The sequence below is a fragment of the Lissotriton vulgaris genome, chromosome 1_1 (assembly GCF_964263255.1).
Source record: "Lissotriton vulgaris chromosome 1_1, aLisVul1.2, whole genome shotgun sequence".
Lineage (NCBI taxonomy): Eukaryota > Metazoa > Chordata > Amphibia > Caudata > Salamandridae > Lissotriton > Lissotriton vulgaris.
In genome coordinates, this window is record NC_141685.1 from 1,904,825,359 (window position 1) to 1,904,843,847 (window position 18,489).

The 18,489-nt window shown below is 38.6% G+C and overlaps 1 protein-coding gene across 1 annotated transcript in view; it reads left to right on the forward strand.

Annotated features, from left to right (window-relative positions):
* Positions 1 to 4,369, forward strand: part of TMEM117 (transmembrane protein 117) — a 2,083,068-nt gene extending 2,078,699 nt beyond the window's left edge. The window contains exon 8 of the mRNA XM_086938367.1: positions 3,295 to 4,369. Within this exon, the coding sequence (XP_086794493.1) occupies positions 3,295 to 3,944 (650 nt within the window). The 3' untranslated portion in view covers positions 3,945 to 4,369. The remainder of the gene's footprint in view (positions 1 to 3,294) is intronic.
* Positions 4,370 to 18,489: the final 14,120 nt, after the last annotated feature.

Sequence of the window (18,489 nt, forward strand, 5' to 3'; positions counted from 1 at the left end):
TCCAGTCCTGGACTCTTGGAAGTGGGCTTAAGAGGGGGATCCTTGACAATGTTTCAGGACCTTGCATTGCAACCTAGCCTCAGCTTGGAAATGACACATCTCTTCGGCTGTTGGACGCATCTTATACGCCTCTACAAACCAGGATTTAAGGGGTTTTTGTAGCCGGCCCATACTACATCAAGGTCTGCTTGAACTAGTGACTTTGTCCCAGTCCGGCGCAACCAGATATCCACAGTTTGTGCTTTTTGCAGCTATTGCACAAAATAAAATGGTACTGCATACCACCGGTTCTACTGATAGATTTGTATAATTTTCGGCTTGTTTTATTGATGGAAAATTACTCTTTAATTCTAACCTGTTGTGGGATCCTTTCTGCGTGGTATTTCACTTTATTACTGTTTGATGTTTTGCATACATATTTAACACATTTCTTCAAAGTTAAACCTGACACCTGTGTGCCAAGCTACCAGAGGTATGAGCTCAGATTAATTTAGGGTTGGCTTGCCCCTCACCTGACAAGGATTGTGGTTGTTGCTTGACCAGGTCTCACACCCCAGTCAACCAATAACCAAGTTTCTTACACTATATTAACCTCAGGATGCCAAGTATCATTTTATATTTTCGGGTCTCAGGAAAATGTGTTTTTCTATGGTCAACAGCAGCAATAGTTGCAGATTTATTTCATGTGAACATCTACCATTGTCTCTGAAAAGGCATTGCTGATAACTTGCTTGCTCCCACCATGCTCTAGTAGATGTAATACTAAAAAAACCACAAAAAGATAGCATAGGCACGCACATGGTAGAGGCTACAATGTGTATTAACAAGTTTTTCCACATATATGCAGAACTTGGGACTGCAAATTAACATATCGAAGACCTTCATACTGAAATGTGGAAAAGGGAGTTCAAAGTGAAGAGATATTTTCATAGATAACAAGAAGGTCAAAGCTACTAAAATATTTCCCTACCTAGGCATCTTCTTTGGTCAGAATGGTTCATGGTCTCAAGCTATTAAATCTAGAAAGCTACTGTTTATGAAACTACAGCAGCCTTGGCTAATTTTTCAAGAAAGCTGGGCAAAAGATCACCTGAAGAGTTAATAAATATATATATGGCCAAATGTGTAAAATACTGGTTTATATGGTGCAGGGCTAAGGGGCTATTGTGATTCCCAGCCCCTGCAATTAGTGGAGAATGCCTTTTTAAGATTTATTTTAGCTGTTCCGGGAAGTTGTTCTACGTATGTTTGCCGCACAGAGTTGGGGTTACCTTATATAGCAGACCTATTTTAAATACAGTTAATCCTCCTGTGGCTTAAGATCTGGTCCTCGGAAAAAACCACCCTCAACAGGGATAATATAATGGATTGCACTAAATTACAATGGGTGCCTAATATACCTACGCTGAAATACATTAAACAATTTATTAGCGACCTAGGTCACCCAAAATATTATGAAGACCCAGAATCTTTAGTACTTGTCAGTTGACAAGATCTTAAAAGAGATTGCATGACAGTACTGGAGTCAAATAGATTCTACATGGAAATAATGAGACCTATTGTACGCAATAATCAAATGGTATTGGCCATTGAAGATATGCAGCCTTATTTACTAATCATAGAGTGTATGCATGATATATTAGCTTTAACTCGCTTTAGGTTTGACAGTTTCCAATGTCTAATAAGTTTTCCTATTATAAATAATTGGTCAAGCACGCTTTGTAAATACCCATGTGATGGAATGTGACAGCAGACAAGATTTCATGCAGTGCTCTTCTGTAAATTCTATGAAGTTAAGAGAAAGTTGTGGATTATACCGATTTTAAAGCTTCTTGGTCTCAGACAATGTCGTCCAGCTTTTTTATCTCTCCAGCTTTTAGATCTTTTAGATCTTGAGTATACTATGTGGACTGTGGCAATCTTTCTAAAGAATTTAATTAGATGTAGAAAAGCCATTATAGTGTGATCAGCTGGTGATGTAAACAAGATAGTATTTTATGATGAACTTTTTTATTAGTTGTTGCTCAAGTTTTCATTTTTAAATAATCTTATTGTATATTTAATCATTCTGTACATGGTTTTAGCTATGTAAATAGTATCTGTTGTATTCCCATATTTGCTTTTATGACTCCCATTAAAGAAATCGAATAAAGCTCACTTTGATTGATTGATAGCATATACTCATGGACATTCATATAAGAAATATTGTTTTTTTAATTAATAGAACGGTGTTGCTGAAGAAAATCTAATCTGGGGATCAGGGCTAATAGATTTTTGGATCAATTCTTTATTAAGGCTTTTCTCTGTTTTGAATGATAAATCACAACAGCATGTACAACCCAGTGGAGCACATGTACTGTTGTGTCCATAGCCTTGAGATCTTGGCATTTAAAAATGCAAATCAAGTAAATGAAAAGCAATCTAAAGGATACAAATAGGGAAAGGAAAACAAAACATCTACAACATCTGTCACTGAGAATATCCTCTCATCTTCACCATTGCAAATGGCTCCAAGTAGTGCCTCAGATCATTAATGAGTGGTAAAATATTATAACACAGAAGAGTGTGGCTGGGGCAGGGGAGGGGGAATTAAAAGCAGCACCCACTGTGATTTTTTCCATTAACAAGTTCATAGGTTCATATTTTGAGGAATGCAGCCATCTGTTCCCATAGTCTATAGATACTTTGTTCATAGGAAGCCATTCTGTACATTTCAGTCAGCCCTTCCCTGTGTGTTGTGTGGCTGGCTGAGCCCCAGCCACCCAGCTTGAGTATGCATAACTTGTCCGTGCATGATGGCAACTGATATCCGGTTTTTAAGGTGTGAGAAAAGGTCTGGTGTGCCAAAATTGTCATGAAATAAGGCTAGTCCGTTAGAGCGGGCCAGTATATCCCATGTGGCTTTCCATTATAGATTCAGATTTGACCAACACAATAGTATGTAAGGTAGGAAACAGGGGCTAATAGACGTTTAATATCTGGATATGCTGATGTTTTGCAAATTTCACCTCAAATGCTCTAGATCTTTACTGTTTTATCACCTGGTCACCAATTAAATTCCTATAAAATGTTATTTTCCTCCTGTAAAAAATGTTAGAGTTACATGTTTTATGTGTTTGTAGAAAACATTAGAAAGGTTCTTTGAGTTTTATCCAGTTTTCATATTTAGAAAATCTTAATATAATGGCTATACATAGTTTATGGATATACTGTTTGTATTTTAACACAATACTTCTGTTTCAGTTGATTCTCTTATATTTTAACCTAATGCTACAATTATGTATTTTTATACAGGGAAATGGTTTAACTATGGGGTGATCTGTCTCGTTTTGATCCTCGATCTAAACATGTGGAAGAACCAAATCTTTTACAATCCTCCGGCATATGGTCAGTACACTGGACCCGGGGAAAAGATCTTCACGGTGGAAGATCCCAATATCCTGCAATACCTGAACCAAACCACCTTATCCTGGCAATGGAGGTCCTCTGTGATTGACCCGCGCACTAATCGAAGCTACGCTGATGGTGATATGTTTTTAAGCAGTAGATACACCGGTGCAAGCCTTGATGTGAAGTGCCTGGCATTTATTCCCAGTCTTTTAGCCTTTGTGTTATTTGGATTTTTCATATGGTTCTTTGGGAGGTTCGCTAAAAGCGAGCAAGGTATGGAAAACAAAGACAAAAGCTATAGGCGAATTAAACGGAAGTCTCCTTCAGAGCACAGCAAAGACATGGGCATGACCATAGAAAACATACCGGCATCTTTGGAAGACACCTTAAGTTTGCCTGATCCACCTTTAGTGGCTGTGCTCACAGACACAAATGAAACGGACTATCCCTCCCACCTACAAGCTTCTGGAAATCTGACCTCACGATCCAATGAAGACGTCTTGGCACCCGCTGAGTCTCCAACTACGCAATGCGACCCTATTGCCTTGTGTTAATTTTCAGGACAAAAAAATGAATTTAATGAGAAGTTGTGAGCTGCCTATCACTGTTTAAAATGTTCACGTCCTTTTGTAGTTTTTAGAAATGTTTTGGAACATAACTTCCATGCTGTGACACAACACAATGGTGCACAAAGGTTTTTTGTTAGAGATTTTTTTTCTATTTGCGATGTACGATGACAGACGTGCCTATGTTCTTTTATACAGTGGAGTAGATTGTCTTTCACAGTGGTACAAGCTATTAGTGTACTGTAGTTGTTGAGACTGCAATCTGATATTAGCTGATAACATACAGACATATACTTCTACCATAGTTGTGCCTTGATATGTTATTTTTCATGAAACATTGTAGACACTTATTTTGAACTTCTTGTTTTGTAAAACAATATATGTGGTTACATTTGATGTTTTGCCATTAGTAGACACACAGACCGATTCCTGAAGAATTTTAGTAAGTGGTCACACTGAAATCATTCAGATTGGAATCCTGCAGCAATGGCAGCTGAGTAGTGGATACACAAAGACCTTGTATTTCATCCACAGGCGCTGCCAAGAACACGTACACGTGCATCTATCAGCCACAGTAGAAAGATAACACTGAATGGGTCAGTACTTATGAAGATTGAGCTTCCTACACCGGTAATTGCAATTAGCTGATAATGCCTAATTGTGCTATTCACAATTAAACGAATATAAACCCCTGATTAAATATCCTGCCACAGGCCTATGAAAACAAAGGTTTAAACCTCTCGACCTTGGGCTTAGTTGATTCGTTGCATTTTTCCTGCGTACATTGAACTGTGAAGAATACATTTATCCTCTCCGTTTTCAGGTCAGAGCTGTTTACACCTCCCTGAACGTCTCTGGTTCTGAATGGGAGCTGCACAGGGCAGAATTAGGACAATACAGCTTACAGAGAAGGTACAACGGGAACTCTTTAGGATGAAGCAGCATGCCTGGCTCTCAATTCATCTCACATTAGTCCTTTTGAGTGTCCTTGTTGACAGATGGATGGACGTCATTTTAAAGCCAGTGACCGGAGCTTCGCCTTAGGAGGGCTGCTGACGGGACTGGGCCCGTGGCATGCCCTGCACAAGCGATTTATGCCATGGCACACTGAAAAGCTGCTGAATGTAAATCTCGCATTTTCATTAAATGTATTCCTGTTTCACTTTGCAGAGCAAAAAGGTCATTTCCAAGGTAGATTTTTTTTGCTGTCGGAATTTGATCTTCTTTGTTCGTTTGAAGATTATTTCAACATTCATTTACGCATTAAAGTGTACGATGCTCTGTACCACTGTGTCTGGTGATTTCACACATTCATCACTTGTTACTTGAAGCGCATTTTAATCAACATCGTTTATCAATGTGTTATCAGAAAGAGTGCAGAGCCCTGCAGACCGCCCTCTGTGCTTTGTTATGTTAGCAGTGTAGGGTACCGTGCGAGACAGATGAAAAGTCCGGACATATTCTTTGTAGCATATCTGATGCTTCATCTGTTTACTTAACGTTTAAGACCACATAGTGATACATATATTTGATATATAAGGGATATTCAACGTATTCAAATATCAAATACCTTCTTCTTTCTGCAAGAAAACGAACTTAAAACATGAGTATGATATTTTAAACCAAGCTGTGCACACCACGTTGTTAGTGCTACCAGATATACTGATCCGAATTACACTGAATGCATGTTCCCACATTCCCCCCAGCAGTAAACTATTTAGCAAATTCAAGCCCAGGAAGTGTAAAATAAAAGCTGGATATTTGCATTGCTAATTGATATACTTATAGTGACATATTCTAAGGTAAAGATGGGACTTCTATTTGATGTAGCCTGCTATGATGCATTAATCACTTACTGATGATCCTATTTACATCACATTTGACTTTTTATTGCCAAAATCCTTATTAGTGGCTTGTTTTAACTACACTTTTCTATGGGGAAATATGTCTTGCTAGTAACCTATGTGTGACTTACTCCAGAATTTCCGGAAATAGGACACGCTTACTGATTAATACGTATCTTTTTGGACCGGTCCCTATATGAGGGTGCTCCTGTATTTACCAGAGAGGCATCCCTCATTCGGCCCTTAGGAATGACCATGTACGACCTCAGTCCTTTAGCAGAGCATAAATATGTCCAACGCTGAAACTAGAAATCAAATGTCATTGCACTAACTGGTAGTTGACCCGAACTATAAACCACAACCCATACAATTATGCACATCATCGAACTGATCTTTATCCACAAGAAAATGTCTGATAGACACTGGTTTAACATTTCTTGGACTCCCCTTGCAGAAAGAGCCAAGTCACACATAAAACCCGACAGATATGTTTCATTTTTCATTTCAAGTTCATGTGATGTTTTTGCTTACTTCTCTGAAGGCCCGCCTGAATGGCAACCGTTGTTTGTGTGGAGTGGCCATGAACGCCCAACCCCTGTGGAGTGGGTGAATTGCAAGCGGTACAGAGATTGGCCCACCGTGGACTCGCTCTGCATCCCAGTGCTTCTTTGCTTTGGTGTCTTCTTCCTCTGGTGGAAACCAGCGCTGCAAGCGAGGGCTTCGCAAATCCCAACAGGCAACTTTGATTCGGAGCATGCAGCTTTAGCCCCATTTTGCAATCCGAAACTTGTTATAGGTTTTGTTCCAATAGGAATGGTACATAAAATATCCACTTTTCAAGGGAGCCTTTTGTTTAATAATTATTTCTATGTTGTTTTTATCATACAATCACTGTTTGCTAAGTAGGTTGCATGCCAGAATATTGCATGCAGAAATATCTGCCATTATTGTGTCCTGTACTGTTTTGGGTGATGTCATCCCATTGCGTGCTCATTAACTCAAAGGGGGGTGTTTTTTGTAAATTATATTTAATATACCAAATCTATATCAGGCCCTATACTGACAACCATATTATGGCATGACAACTTCTAAGCGAGTCCTATAGCTCTCACTGTTCAGGTGTGGCTCTTAACGGCTCGCCTTCTGGCTGAGGACTTAGCCCAAATATGCTCTTCCTCGACCACTTCTTTTGTGCGTCCTTGCTGCAAGTAGCTTTTTTCTCTTTATAGGCACCGTAACCAATGCTCTAACATATAAATTGAGTTCACTTTGAATCTGCACCTTGCTCATGCTTCTATTGCTTGCTTGTCTGTTGCAACTCCCCGCACTTGATTCAATTGCTCCCCTCCCTATTCTTGTGTTAGTCAATAGCATTACATAGGCCCCTGCAGTGCCCGCAGTGTGGGGGCGCCGCTCAGCACAGTACTCTGGCCTGTGAACTCATGATTGATCCCAAAGGGAGGGACCTCAATGTACCTTGCAGATGGCCCCCTCCAGTTTCATTACACCACTGGTGTTGGTTCCACCCAGAGGAGCAATTTTGATCAGATCAGTTGGATCCTTCCACTGATGAATTATGGAACTCTTTCTTTTTGCATTTTTTTATGTTCTTGTAGCAAATTTGGTACTCCTTTACTACACTACCAGTCTATCTGCTACTCACTACTCCTGGTAACCTCTCACTCTCTTGCTACCTTTTGAAGGTCCTGCTCTTCCATCCTTTCCTCCCCTTGTTTTCTGCCAGGTGTAAATTCCAGGTCTCTCTTCCTACATCCTTTCTCCCTGTTTTTCCCCTATTGTCTCTCCCCTTCAATCTATCTGTTTGCTCTATGGTGCCTCCCCACTTTAGTTTCCCACTACTCTATTCCCTCCCCCACTTCCCCGTCTCGTTGCTCCCATTGTTACTTCGGCCAGAATGCACACAATTACCAAAGACCATTGTACTTAAGTGCAGAAGGCCACTTTACTCGAACAGATTTTTGCTTAAAAAACCTTGGCATTGGCCATTAAAACTAAGCGTTTCTTAGTAATATATCCTATTTTCCAAAAGCCCCAAATCCTTAAACCTCTCTCTAACCAAAGCATATAATCATATCAACAATGCTATTTCAAGTAAACCAACCTGCAGTCATGTCATAATCCCTTCCTAAAACGTACCTATTAAAATCATGGCCCTATCTCTTACCTTTTCCTTAAGATCCTCCCATTCTCCAATACAGCATTGAATCATTCAGCTTTTAGTTTTATCCTGTCTCAGGCTTCACAAGTCATCTCATCTTACATTCCTCATCATGCCTTTATACCTGTAGCGAGCTTTGTCCCCAGAATCCAACTTGGCTGTCCTTATCACATCTATCATTTTTAAAATAGCCACATACCGCTCAGGGTTCCACTGAGAGTATACACTTGTGTATACCAAAAATTCTTATGTTTGCGTGTCTTCTGTTAACGGCAACTTTGGTCTCTTTGCTACCTCCCATTCCTCCTTTCTAAATCATTTCTTTGTCTGTACCTTCCTGCCAATAGCCTACATGTATTTTTTTGTGGTATTCACTGATAAATGTGTTCCCAGACATTGTCACTCTATGTAAAAAAAATGTTTTTACATGCCCTTCCTTATCGCGTTTGGACTTTTATTTTTAAGTTGTTTTCCTAGATGATGTCCCTTCTGGAGGCTCTGTGGCAGGCTCGGACAAAAGTGCGTTGGCACTTGCCCCAGCTGGTTCTCAGTAGTGGCGTTTGCCTCTCCCCCCCAAGCTTTGCACATCGGTCCCTGCAGTGAGTGGGAATTACTGAGATTTGTGTATGGTATGTGTACAGGAGAGGATGCTTGGGCCTGGATATTTATTTGTTTTTATGTCTCATTCTTGAGGGCACTTTTGCCCCTCATATTTGGGGACAGCTTCCTCCGACCGTGTGTGTTGGTTATTTCTGTTGATCACAGTGCCATTATGCTAATATAGCAGGCTTTACCAACAAGTACCTTGTGAGGTACTGGTAGCTCTCCATCTACCTTTAAGTAGCTCTCCTGTGTTTAATCCAGTTCACTAATTTAAAGATTTCGCTTGGCTAAATTATTATAGGTACACCAAAATTGAAAAGTGTGCATCTGAGATGAAAATGTGTGCATCAGACCTCATAAGCGTATGTTCGGAGAAAAATTGTTGAATTTCCAAAATATATTTAAAGCTGATATTTAAGTGAGAAATCATGAGGCGTTAGGGAGACTTTTTCTAATATCAGTACCTTGGTGCCAGGGGAATTGCTGCTATGTATTACCTATGTAAAGGCATTCCAAATTGACAAAGCTTTTTTTTCATTGCTTCTGGCAACTCTGCCTGATGCACTGAAGTGATCACTGCTGACAACACTGCACTGAGGTGTTCACTGCCGGTAATCTTTCACATGGTGACCACCAATCTAATAGTGTTTGATGTGGTCATTATTCAAACACTAATAATATTAGTAGCTCGGAATGATTTTTATTGACCATAGGTAGCTCTTGCACAGAAAAGGTTGGAGACCCCTGTATTATAACTTGTACTCTGATTCTCACATACTTGTCTCTATGCTCAGTCTGCCTGCAGCTAAATTGTTTCTTGTACAAATTGGTTTGTTGTAATGGGTTGTAAAATGTAATTAAAATAGTTAGGGAAAAAAATCTTACATTCCAGGTAAATCACTTTATTCTGTTTTTGTTTCCCTTTTTATTTCTCTCCTTCCATCTCTATCCCGACATCTTTGTTAACTGATTTCTATTTTCCAAACAGCGCTTGTTATCCCTACGCATATCCACAGATTATCATTTTAACACTTGTTTACCAGTTTCTAAAACTGGCGATATGCCACAGTACTTCTCTACTGTTGGTATCAACCCTGTCAAACTTATTAGGATAGTTATAGGCCCCAGTACTTTATGTTGTGTTTTATATTGTTTCCCCTTCAAAATCACAATTGTGTATGTTTACCCCAGAGCCCTTTTGTGAGTTTCTTAGTGGTTGCCCTTACTCATGCCACATACTTAATTATGCTCACACATTCACGAAACAACAATACATATTCAAGTACACAGCATATGATGTTCTGCTCCCTTTCTTCAATGCCCGCTGCCACGCCCTACTGCGGATTGAAGGTCTGTGTTAATATTCCACACTACAAGATCCATTAGTTTGATCGACACAGCTCAAAAGTTAATGGGCCGACTAGTGCAAAATAAACTGCAGCAATGGATCGACGAAAATAACATCTTGTCATCTTATCAAGCTGGGTTCAGGCCCCTAACTAGTAGCGTCGACCAAGTCCTCCATTTTCTAACAATTTATTGGAGAAATGTCACTTTGAAGAAGGGGACATTGTATGCAGTTTTTGTAGATTTAAAAGCCGCTTTCGACCTGGTCCCCAGGGAAAAACTTTGGCAGACCTTGGCGGATGCAGGCATAAAACAGGAATTGCTCACACTCCTTGTTCGCCTACACGAAAACAATTTCGCAAGGATACGATGGGGCAAACAAGGAGAGGTAACTGACTCCTTCCCGGTTGAACGTGGGGTAAGGCAAGGGTGTGTCCTAGCGCCAACTCTCTTCTCTATCTATATAAATGGTATCGTTAAACATCTAGAGAAGATCGCTAGTGACGCCCCTGTAATAGCCGGCTCTCGTGTACCAGTTCTCATGTTTGCGGACGATACATTATTACTTTCCCGCACCCCCAGTGGGTTACAAAAAGTAGTTGATGCCTTTGGTGTATATTGTGACGAAAGGGGCCTAGAATTAAACACCACCAAAACGAAATTCATGTGCCTCAATCAACAGTCCTCTTTTAAGGGTGTAGTAAAATACAAAGGAACACCCCTAGAAAGAGTGGACTCTTTTTCATACCTAGGTATCACTCTGCAAGAAAACATGAGCTGGAAGCATCACATAACTACAACCCTTCTAAAATTTAGACAGCTAGCAGGTGCCATCTCGCTAAAACACCGAACCTCACTGACAAAGCCTGTGAACTGTGTTATGGAAATTTATTCTATGAAAGTCCTGGGGGCTTGTTTATATGGTTCTGAATTATGGGGTTTCTCAAACTTGAGCGAACTGGGCCGAGCTGAAAATAGGTTTCTAAGAGGGGTCGTAATGGTCCCCCAAAGTACACCAACAATTCCGTTAAAACTAGACCTGGGCAGAAAATCAGTTGTGGATATAGCGAGGCTTCGGCCCCTCCTATATTGGAGGCGAATTATGGTGACCCCAGAGCTAGGCCACTATGCAGCAGCATTGATGGATGTCATCAAATTCGATCGTTTCCATACTATCCCATGGCTAAGGGAGTTGCGGGGACTACTCACAAAATTGAAATTGGACCACCTATGGGACAACAAAGACCCAACTTGCTTCCCTTCTAAGGAAAAGCTAAAAGATCTTTATTGGGAAATGATATATCTTGCAATGTTTAGTGACAGTACAAGCGCAAATCTAACATCTCGCTTTTTAAATCTAAAAATGTACCCATCATATGAATGTTTTTGGGACCTAATTGAAAAACCGTATGATAGAAAACTTTATTTTCAATTTCGCATTGGTACATTACCTTTAAATGCGTTTAAGAAGCATTGGTCCCAGACATGGGATGAACATTGTCACCATTGTAATGAGGAAATTGAACACATCTCCCATTTCCTGTTTTGTTGTCCACTGTATTTGACCCCCAGACGTAAGTGGTTAAAACCGGTGTGCTTAAAGTTGGGAACCCGAAGCCAATCCGAAGCCCTTAGGATACTTGAATCAGACTGTACAACATTATATGTGGTTGGTGTAGCAAAATATCTGGCGTGGTCGTGGCTAATTCGTACCCGATCACTATTGGCTACTGTATTATAATGAAATTATGTATATCCTTAAATTGTCTTCTTGCGACATACAGCATGTTTTTTTAACCTATGGAATGTGTCCTTTTAAATTGTAATAATGTGTTGTAATTTTATGACCTTTTACTATGTATTATTCGACATCTAATGTTTAATATGTATTTTTAGAAGTATTTTTATAAGTAGTATTTATTGTATAGGGCTAGGTGAATGCTTTTATGACAAAATGTCGAATAAAGCTTACAAATTGATTGAATATTCCACACAGGCTTGGAATGGAAGCTTCCAGTACAGTGGCATATACAGGTAAATTTTCCAGCTGAGAGCTTAAACGGTACTTGAATAGCACTTCCTATTTGTAATGTTGATGACTTCTGGCCTGCCCCTTCGCTTTCACTACCCTACTCCCTAAAAAGCATATACACACAAAGAAATAAACTAACAGACACAGTATACTAATGCGTACACATTATACACCAACACACTCCTTTAGTAACAATTTAATATCCACCTTGTACTCTGGGGTAGCCACTTACGAGAACTCTGGATGCAAAGGGAATTGAAAAAGACACAGACCACCTGATAACACCATCTCTTGGATATGGTATGACTTTGTCTCATTCAATCAAGTACATATTATTCTGATCTGAACTATCTCACACTATCTAAAATAATTTTCATGATATACCTTTGAGAGTTTTGCAGTGCTTTATAGCTATGAGTGCTTGTGAATTAAAATGGTTCACCTACAACATGTATTATGACATGAAAGTCTAAGGACCAGATGCATCAAAGGGTTTTGCCCATTCTGTGTCCATGGGAAAATGTGTTGATGCATATGGCCCTAACTCTTCTGTGGTGTGATGATATATGAATACAGAACATAATGCCTTATACCTTAAATAATAATGAATACAGTTTTTAATTTGTTCAGAAAACTAAATCAACCATGTGGTGCAAATTCTTTTGCTGGAATGGGAGACTGTCACGCTGCAGATCTAACGTAACTTTAGTTTAGTTTAATCAGTCACTAAAAAGTCCCGCCTTAGGAGAACTGTCAAAGTCCATGCCAACAAAGTTGGTGGCACACCAATAACAATCAGTTCTATTGATGTAATTCAGCTGATACCGTCAAGAAGGTTTTCCAGAGATGATCATACTAGAATTCAGTCTTTCAACTGAGCGAGATGCAGGCAGACAAATAAATAGCCCTTGGGAAGCAAGGTTCTCAAAGGTAAACACAATGATACATTAGAGTTCAAAGTTGGCAGCTGTATTCTAGTTCACGCGTGTTCTCATTTAGATTGCGACTCTCACTATGTGAACATCATCTTGATTTGGAAAAGATAGAACAAACACCATTTCAACTTCCATCTTAGAAATATATAACATTACTTAAATCTGCATTTGATAATAATTACATGAAATCAGTGTTCACAGTATAAATATTCTTTATGACTATGTATAGGGAACCATAAATGTACCTATACGTATGACCATTCACTATGAATGGTCTTTGTGCCAAATCTCCTCCTACTACAAATACTGCTTACTGTTTGGATGTTCTTAAACACACTTATCTCTTGTTGTGGCTGTGACTCTTAAAGGTGTGTTACTATTACTAGCATTGGAGGATCTCATAATTATATTGTCAGTTATTGTTGTATTGCACCGCATGACTCCCTGATTTGAATAGGTGTTATAACTTATTTGTAATATTTCATGAGAATTTGTCTCCATCACGTTTTGAAGTTTTGCAACAGCTCAGTTGGAAATACATTTGACTCAAAACCATCCTTTGCTTCAGTTTTCCAAAAGCCTTTCTGATGGTGAAACGCGTACTCCATTCTCTAGCAAGTCTGGCTACTTCTGTGCTTTCCCAGTTTATTTGACTTTGCACCTAGGTTACGAAGTTCTAAGTTATTGAAGATTTTGGCCCACTATACATTTGTGATGCTATTCTCTCTATGTCTATCATAGATTCTAGCATAGTTTTAAATGCTCTTTTCCAGAACACACACTAATTTCCTGGAATGTGAGAATTAAACTTTTGTTTCAACTTGGACCACTTCTCCATTACTCTGCTTTATAAAGGCTTTCATCAGTGCTGTGTTGTCGCAAGAAGGAAGTTACAACCATACCGAAGCTGCTGGTGAGTGAACAAGCATGTAAGTGATGGAATGGTGCCAGAATATGACTGTCAGAATATTGTCTCACATAAATATTGTGTCCAAATATTGGCGGTAGTTAAAGAAAATTTACACTCAATGGGGCAAAATGTTTGGAAACATTATTTAGGACACAATATTTCTTTTAGACAATAGTCTGATATATAACTGCTAAAAATACAATTCTGAAAATTGTAATTTATGCTTTTCATACAGCTATACAGAGTTTTAGGCTTTCTACAAGCTGTCTTTTTTGCCTAAGATACATTGAAGGTATGAGTAGTAAGTGCTTACTAGGAACAAACATATTTATGACTTATCACTGAATAATACATTATTATTTTAATTTATAAGCCTTCTTCGAACATCCATTCTACATAATCTGAGGTTATTGCTTTTACTTACTGGTTGGTCTGGATATCACCACAGAACTATCACTTTTTTACTTTATACACTCACATGCAGCAGACCTTGATTGCAATATTTCCCCAATTTACTTTGAAATGTTACCATTATTTCCATAAAAAAATAATATCTTCAAAAACCATATATTAATAGAGCATTACTTAGTAGCCTATTTAAACAGTACACTTCATCATCTGCTATAATCTATCCTCCTAGTCAAGAGCAATGATCCTAAGCAGTATATGATGTATTTACCATGCATAGCTTGGAATGTTAAGCGGAAGTAAACTGCATCAAGAAAACCGAAAATCCTTGCTGAATTCGGAAAAGACATATGGCCTTCATTCAAGAGACCTCAGCAGTAAAGAATCATAGAATTACAATCTAAGTTGGTAGCTACGCTCTTTATACGAGTATTTTATTAAAAGAATGAAGCTACCATGTTATAGCATATAGCACTAAACTCACCGAGGTATTAGATTCTTGCTCAGGATTCATAACAGACAACACCTTTATCGATGTATACAAATGCCAATAAGGGCAAGCAAAACTACTGAGTTCAAATAAAAAAGCGTTTAGAGAATCGTCCCAAAAAATCATAATTGGTGGTGGTCGGAGGAATAGCCTTCTCTTTCCTTGCAGCAAAGACCTGGAACACCCTACCTCTCTACCTCAGGCGCAAACACAGTCACTGCCTCAGTTCAGGAAGGACCTCAAGACCTGGCTCTTTGACTGAACCTAAGCACCTTTGATGGACCAGCAGTTCTCCCCCTTCACACCTTGAGACCCTTACGGATGAGTAGTCGGGTTTTACAAGCCACCTGATTGATTGATTGATCATTGGTATATCTGCTATGATTCAGTAGGTGGTTGCAAATGCAACAAGTGCTGTGGTTGCAATAACATTGAGAAGGCCTTTGGATCTTGACCAACAACCAAGGCCTATTGGATAGTAGGCACTTATTCCAACTTAGGCACTGTTTAATTCACATTCTTTTTTCACCATATCAACCACTTTAAATGACTATCTGAGTATATGCAAAAAGATGCTTAACGTCCTCGGTGAGCATGCTCTCGTTTTGTTTTTTTCTTGAAAATTACCTTGTCTTTCACTATTCTGAATAATGTTGCATTGTCTGAAGCATGCTTGGTAACCCAGAATTCAAGTTTTGCATACAACGGAGTGCTGAAAGCTTTTTAAAATTAACACTGATTCTGACTTTTCCATCGGAACTGAATGGGGTGCATAGAGAGCCACTCCAAGAGAAGAAATATCGAACTTATGCATGAGTCTAGTAAACTAGCAAATTACTTCCTCAAAAATATTAAGGTTTTTATGGACAGATATAATAAAAGCAATGAGGCAGAACCTTTAAATAGCTCTTTACACTTAAACGTGAATTTAATAAGTAATGTTCTTAACGGCAGGACCTTCAATCTTAAACATCTCATCATTATTATAATGTTGAAAAGTGTACCCTACATTTTTAATAATTCAGGAAACAGAGATTTTAGATATGAGCGATAGAACGTATGATGTTGAAATCAGGGACACATTCTCCTAGCCTTAGATATTGTTTAACAAACTATTATTGACATATGAAGACCAAATGGCCTTGAAATAATTTAAATTTAGTGTTAGCCAAATAATACGAAATATTGATTTAATTAGCCACTGAGATACTTTACTGACTTTTTTTTTTTTTTAATCTTTTTATTGAGAGTTTTTTTTACTGTTACATGCAGGGCACGGCAATATTACTGACAAAATAAATCACATTGAGAGAAGAAAAGGAAAAAAAAGCAAATAAAACAGCAACAATAATAAAAGGCGCAACACCCAGTTGAAAAAAAAAATAATCAAAACTAAGAAATAGCAGTCCAAGTTCTGAAAACATAAATCTAATCAAGCAAAGTTTCCATTCTATAATATTTTCATAATTTCACTTATTTACAATTATATCCTAATCAGCTGTCTCCCTCCTTCCATCGTGTAATGGGACCCCATATTAACTTACCCAACTTCCTTCCCCTGTTTCCTTTCCGTGCATAGATCTCTTTCTCAACATTATAAGTTGTTATTAATTTGGCCAACCAATTATGAAAAGTGGATGGGATAGGGTCAATCCATGCAGAGGCTATGCATAGTCTCATAACTGATAATGCTACAAATAAAAATTCCCTCCCGCTTGATAATTGTTCATCCTCCACATTTATTCCTAGTAATATTGTTCCGGGAGTTAACACAATTTCAGTTCCTAAAATATTAATCATGAAGCCTTCAATATCTTTTTTAAGTGAATATAAATGAGGGCACGTTGCAAATACATGTTTTAAATCAGCTTCCAGGCTTCCACACCTATAACACTTAATACCCACAGTACCTCCCCATTGTGCTATTTTTGCTGGGGTATAGTATAAATGATACAGCGTCTTATAATGTTGCGCCTGCAATGGTGCCGAGCATAACAAAGAATATCCCTTTTCTAAAGAGATGCCAAAGCTTTCCCCGCTGATGTTAAGATTATCTTTCCATTTTTCATAATCATCCTGCTTTGATTTTATCAGTTCAGCATAAAACCTCTTGATAGTACAATCTTCCCCTAATTGAACCACTTTCATAATAGGATCGCGCCTGAAACCCAGAGCACCCCCATTTTTATTCAACAGGAAGCTCCTAATTTGTAAGTATTTAAAAAATTGCCTGGTGTCTAGCTTAAATCTAGCCTGTAATTCTGAGAATTGAAAAACCCCCTGTTCCCCCATTACATCCCCTATACTTCTAATTCCCTTATCTCTCTCTTGTGGAAGATTTGGGTTATCTGAAAGTAAGGGGTATACATTATTTTTCCCCAAGCCTTCTCTTTTAACAAAACTTTTCCAAATTGTACATGCTGCTATAAGCGTCTTAAACTTTGTCCTTTTATAGTAACTTGCCTCTATAAACTTCAAAAACACATTCTCCACTTCTATTCCCAAGGTTAGTCCATAAATTGCCAGTGTTCCAAATTCGCTCCAACCTTCTGATTCTGCCCCTCCCATCAAGCCAGTCATATTTTGAAGAGCTGCTGACCAATAATAAAGCTTTAAATCTGGTACTCCCCAGCCTCCCCTCTCTCTCGGAAGTGTCATGAATCTGAGGGCTCTTCTAGTTTTCCCCTTTGCCCAGATGAATCTATTGATTATATTCTCTAATTTTTTTAATAATTTGACATCAAATAACAAAGGTATAGCTCTGAATAGATATAAAAATTTTGGGAGAACCATCATTTTTATTATACTCGTCCACCCCACAATTGACATGTGCAAGTTGTCCCACCTGTCCAGGTCTTTCTCCATTTTCTTAATTAAGGGGGTAGTATTCTTCTCTACTAACAAATCCACATCTGCCAAAATTATTACCCCTAAGTATATGCCTGCCTGCGTCACTCGGTTATCTGTACAGATAGTATACAAGTTTTTAATTATCTGTGTTTTAGATGTATTTAATTTATATCCCGATATCTTTCCAAACTTCACGCCTCAATTTCCAGATACTCTATAGATTCAGTAGGATTAGGAGTGATTACAGCGATATCGTCTGCATAGGCTAAGATTTTACAGTGCCCGATGAGTGTTGTTAGAGGTGTGATCATCTCAGACGCCTCTATTCTACGGATTAGTGGGTCCATATATATAGCAAACAAAAGCGGTGAACAGGGGCACCCCTCTCTTGTATCCCTTTTTATTCGAAATTGCCCCGTATTCCCAGCATTCACACGTAGAGTTGCTACCGGATTTAAATATAGAATCTGTATTGCTTTAAGATATCCCTGTTTAATACCTGTTCTTTCTAAAGCATACCAAAGATAATCCCAGGAGACCCGATCAAATGCTTTTTCTGCATCGAGTAACATTACTGCCATCGGGTCTCCTGTGACTGATGTAACATCAAATAGAGTTATTACTTTACGTATGTGGTGAGTCGTTCCTCTTCCCGGTATAAAACCATGTTGAGCACTACTAACTATTTTGTGGATTACTCTGGCAAGTCTTAATGCTAATGCCTTGTAAAACACTTTCACGTCTGCATTCATTAAGGTGATAAGCCTATAAGATCCTGGTTCCTCCGGATTTTTCCCTTTTTTTAGTATTACTACCACCTCGGCACTCCCCCGTGATTTGGGTACTGATTTACCCAACTGTGCCTGTTGCATAATCTTTATTAGCTCTTCTTCCAAAATATTCCAAAACACTTTATAAAACTCTATAGGTATTTG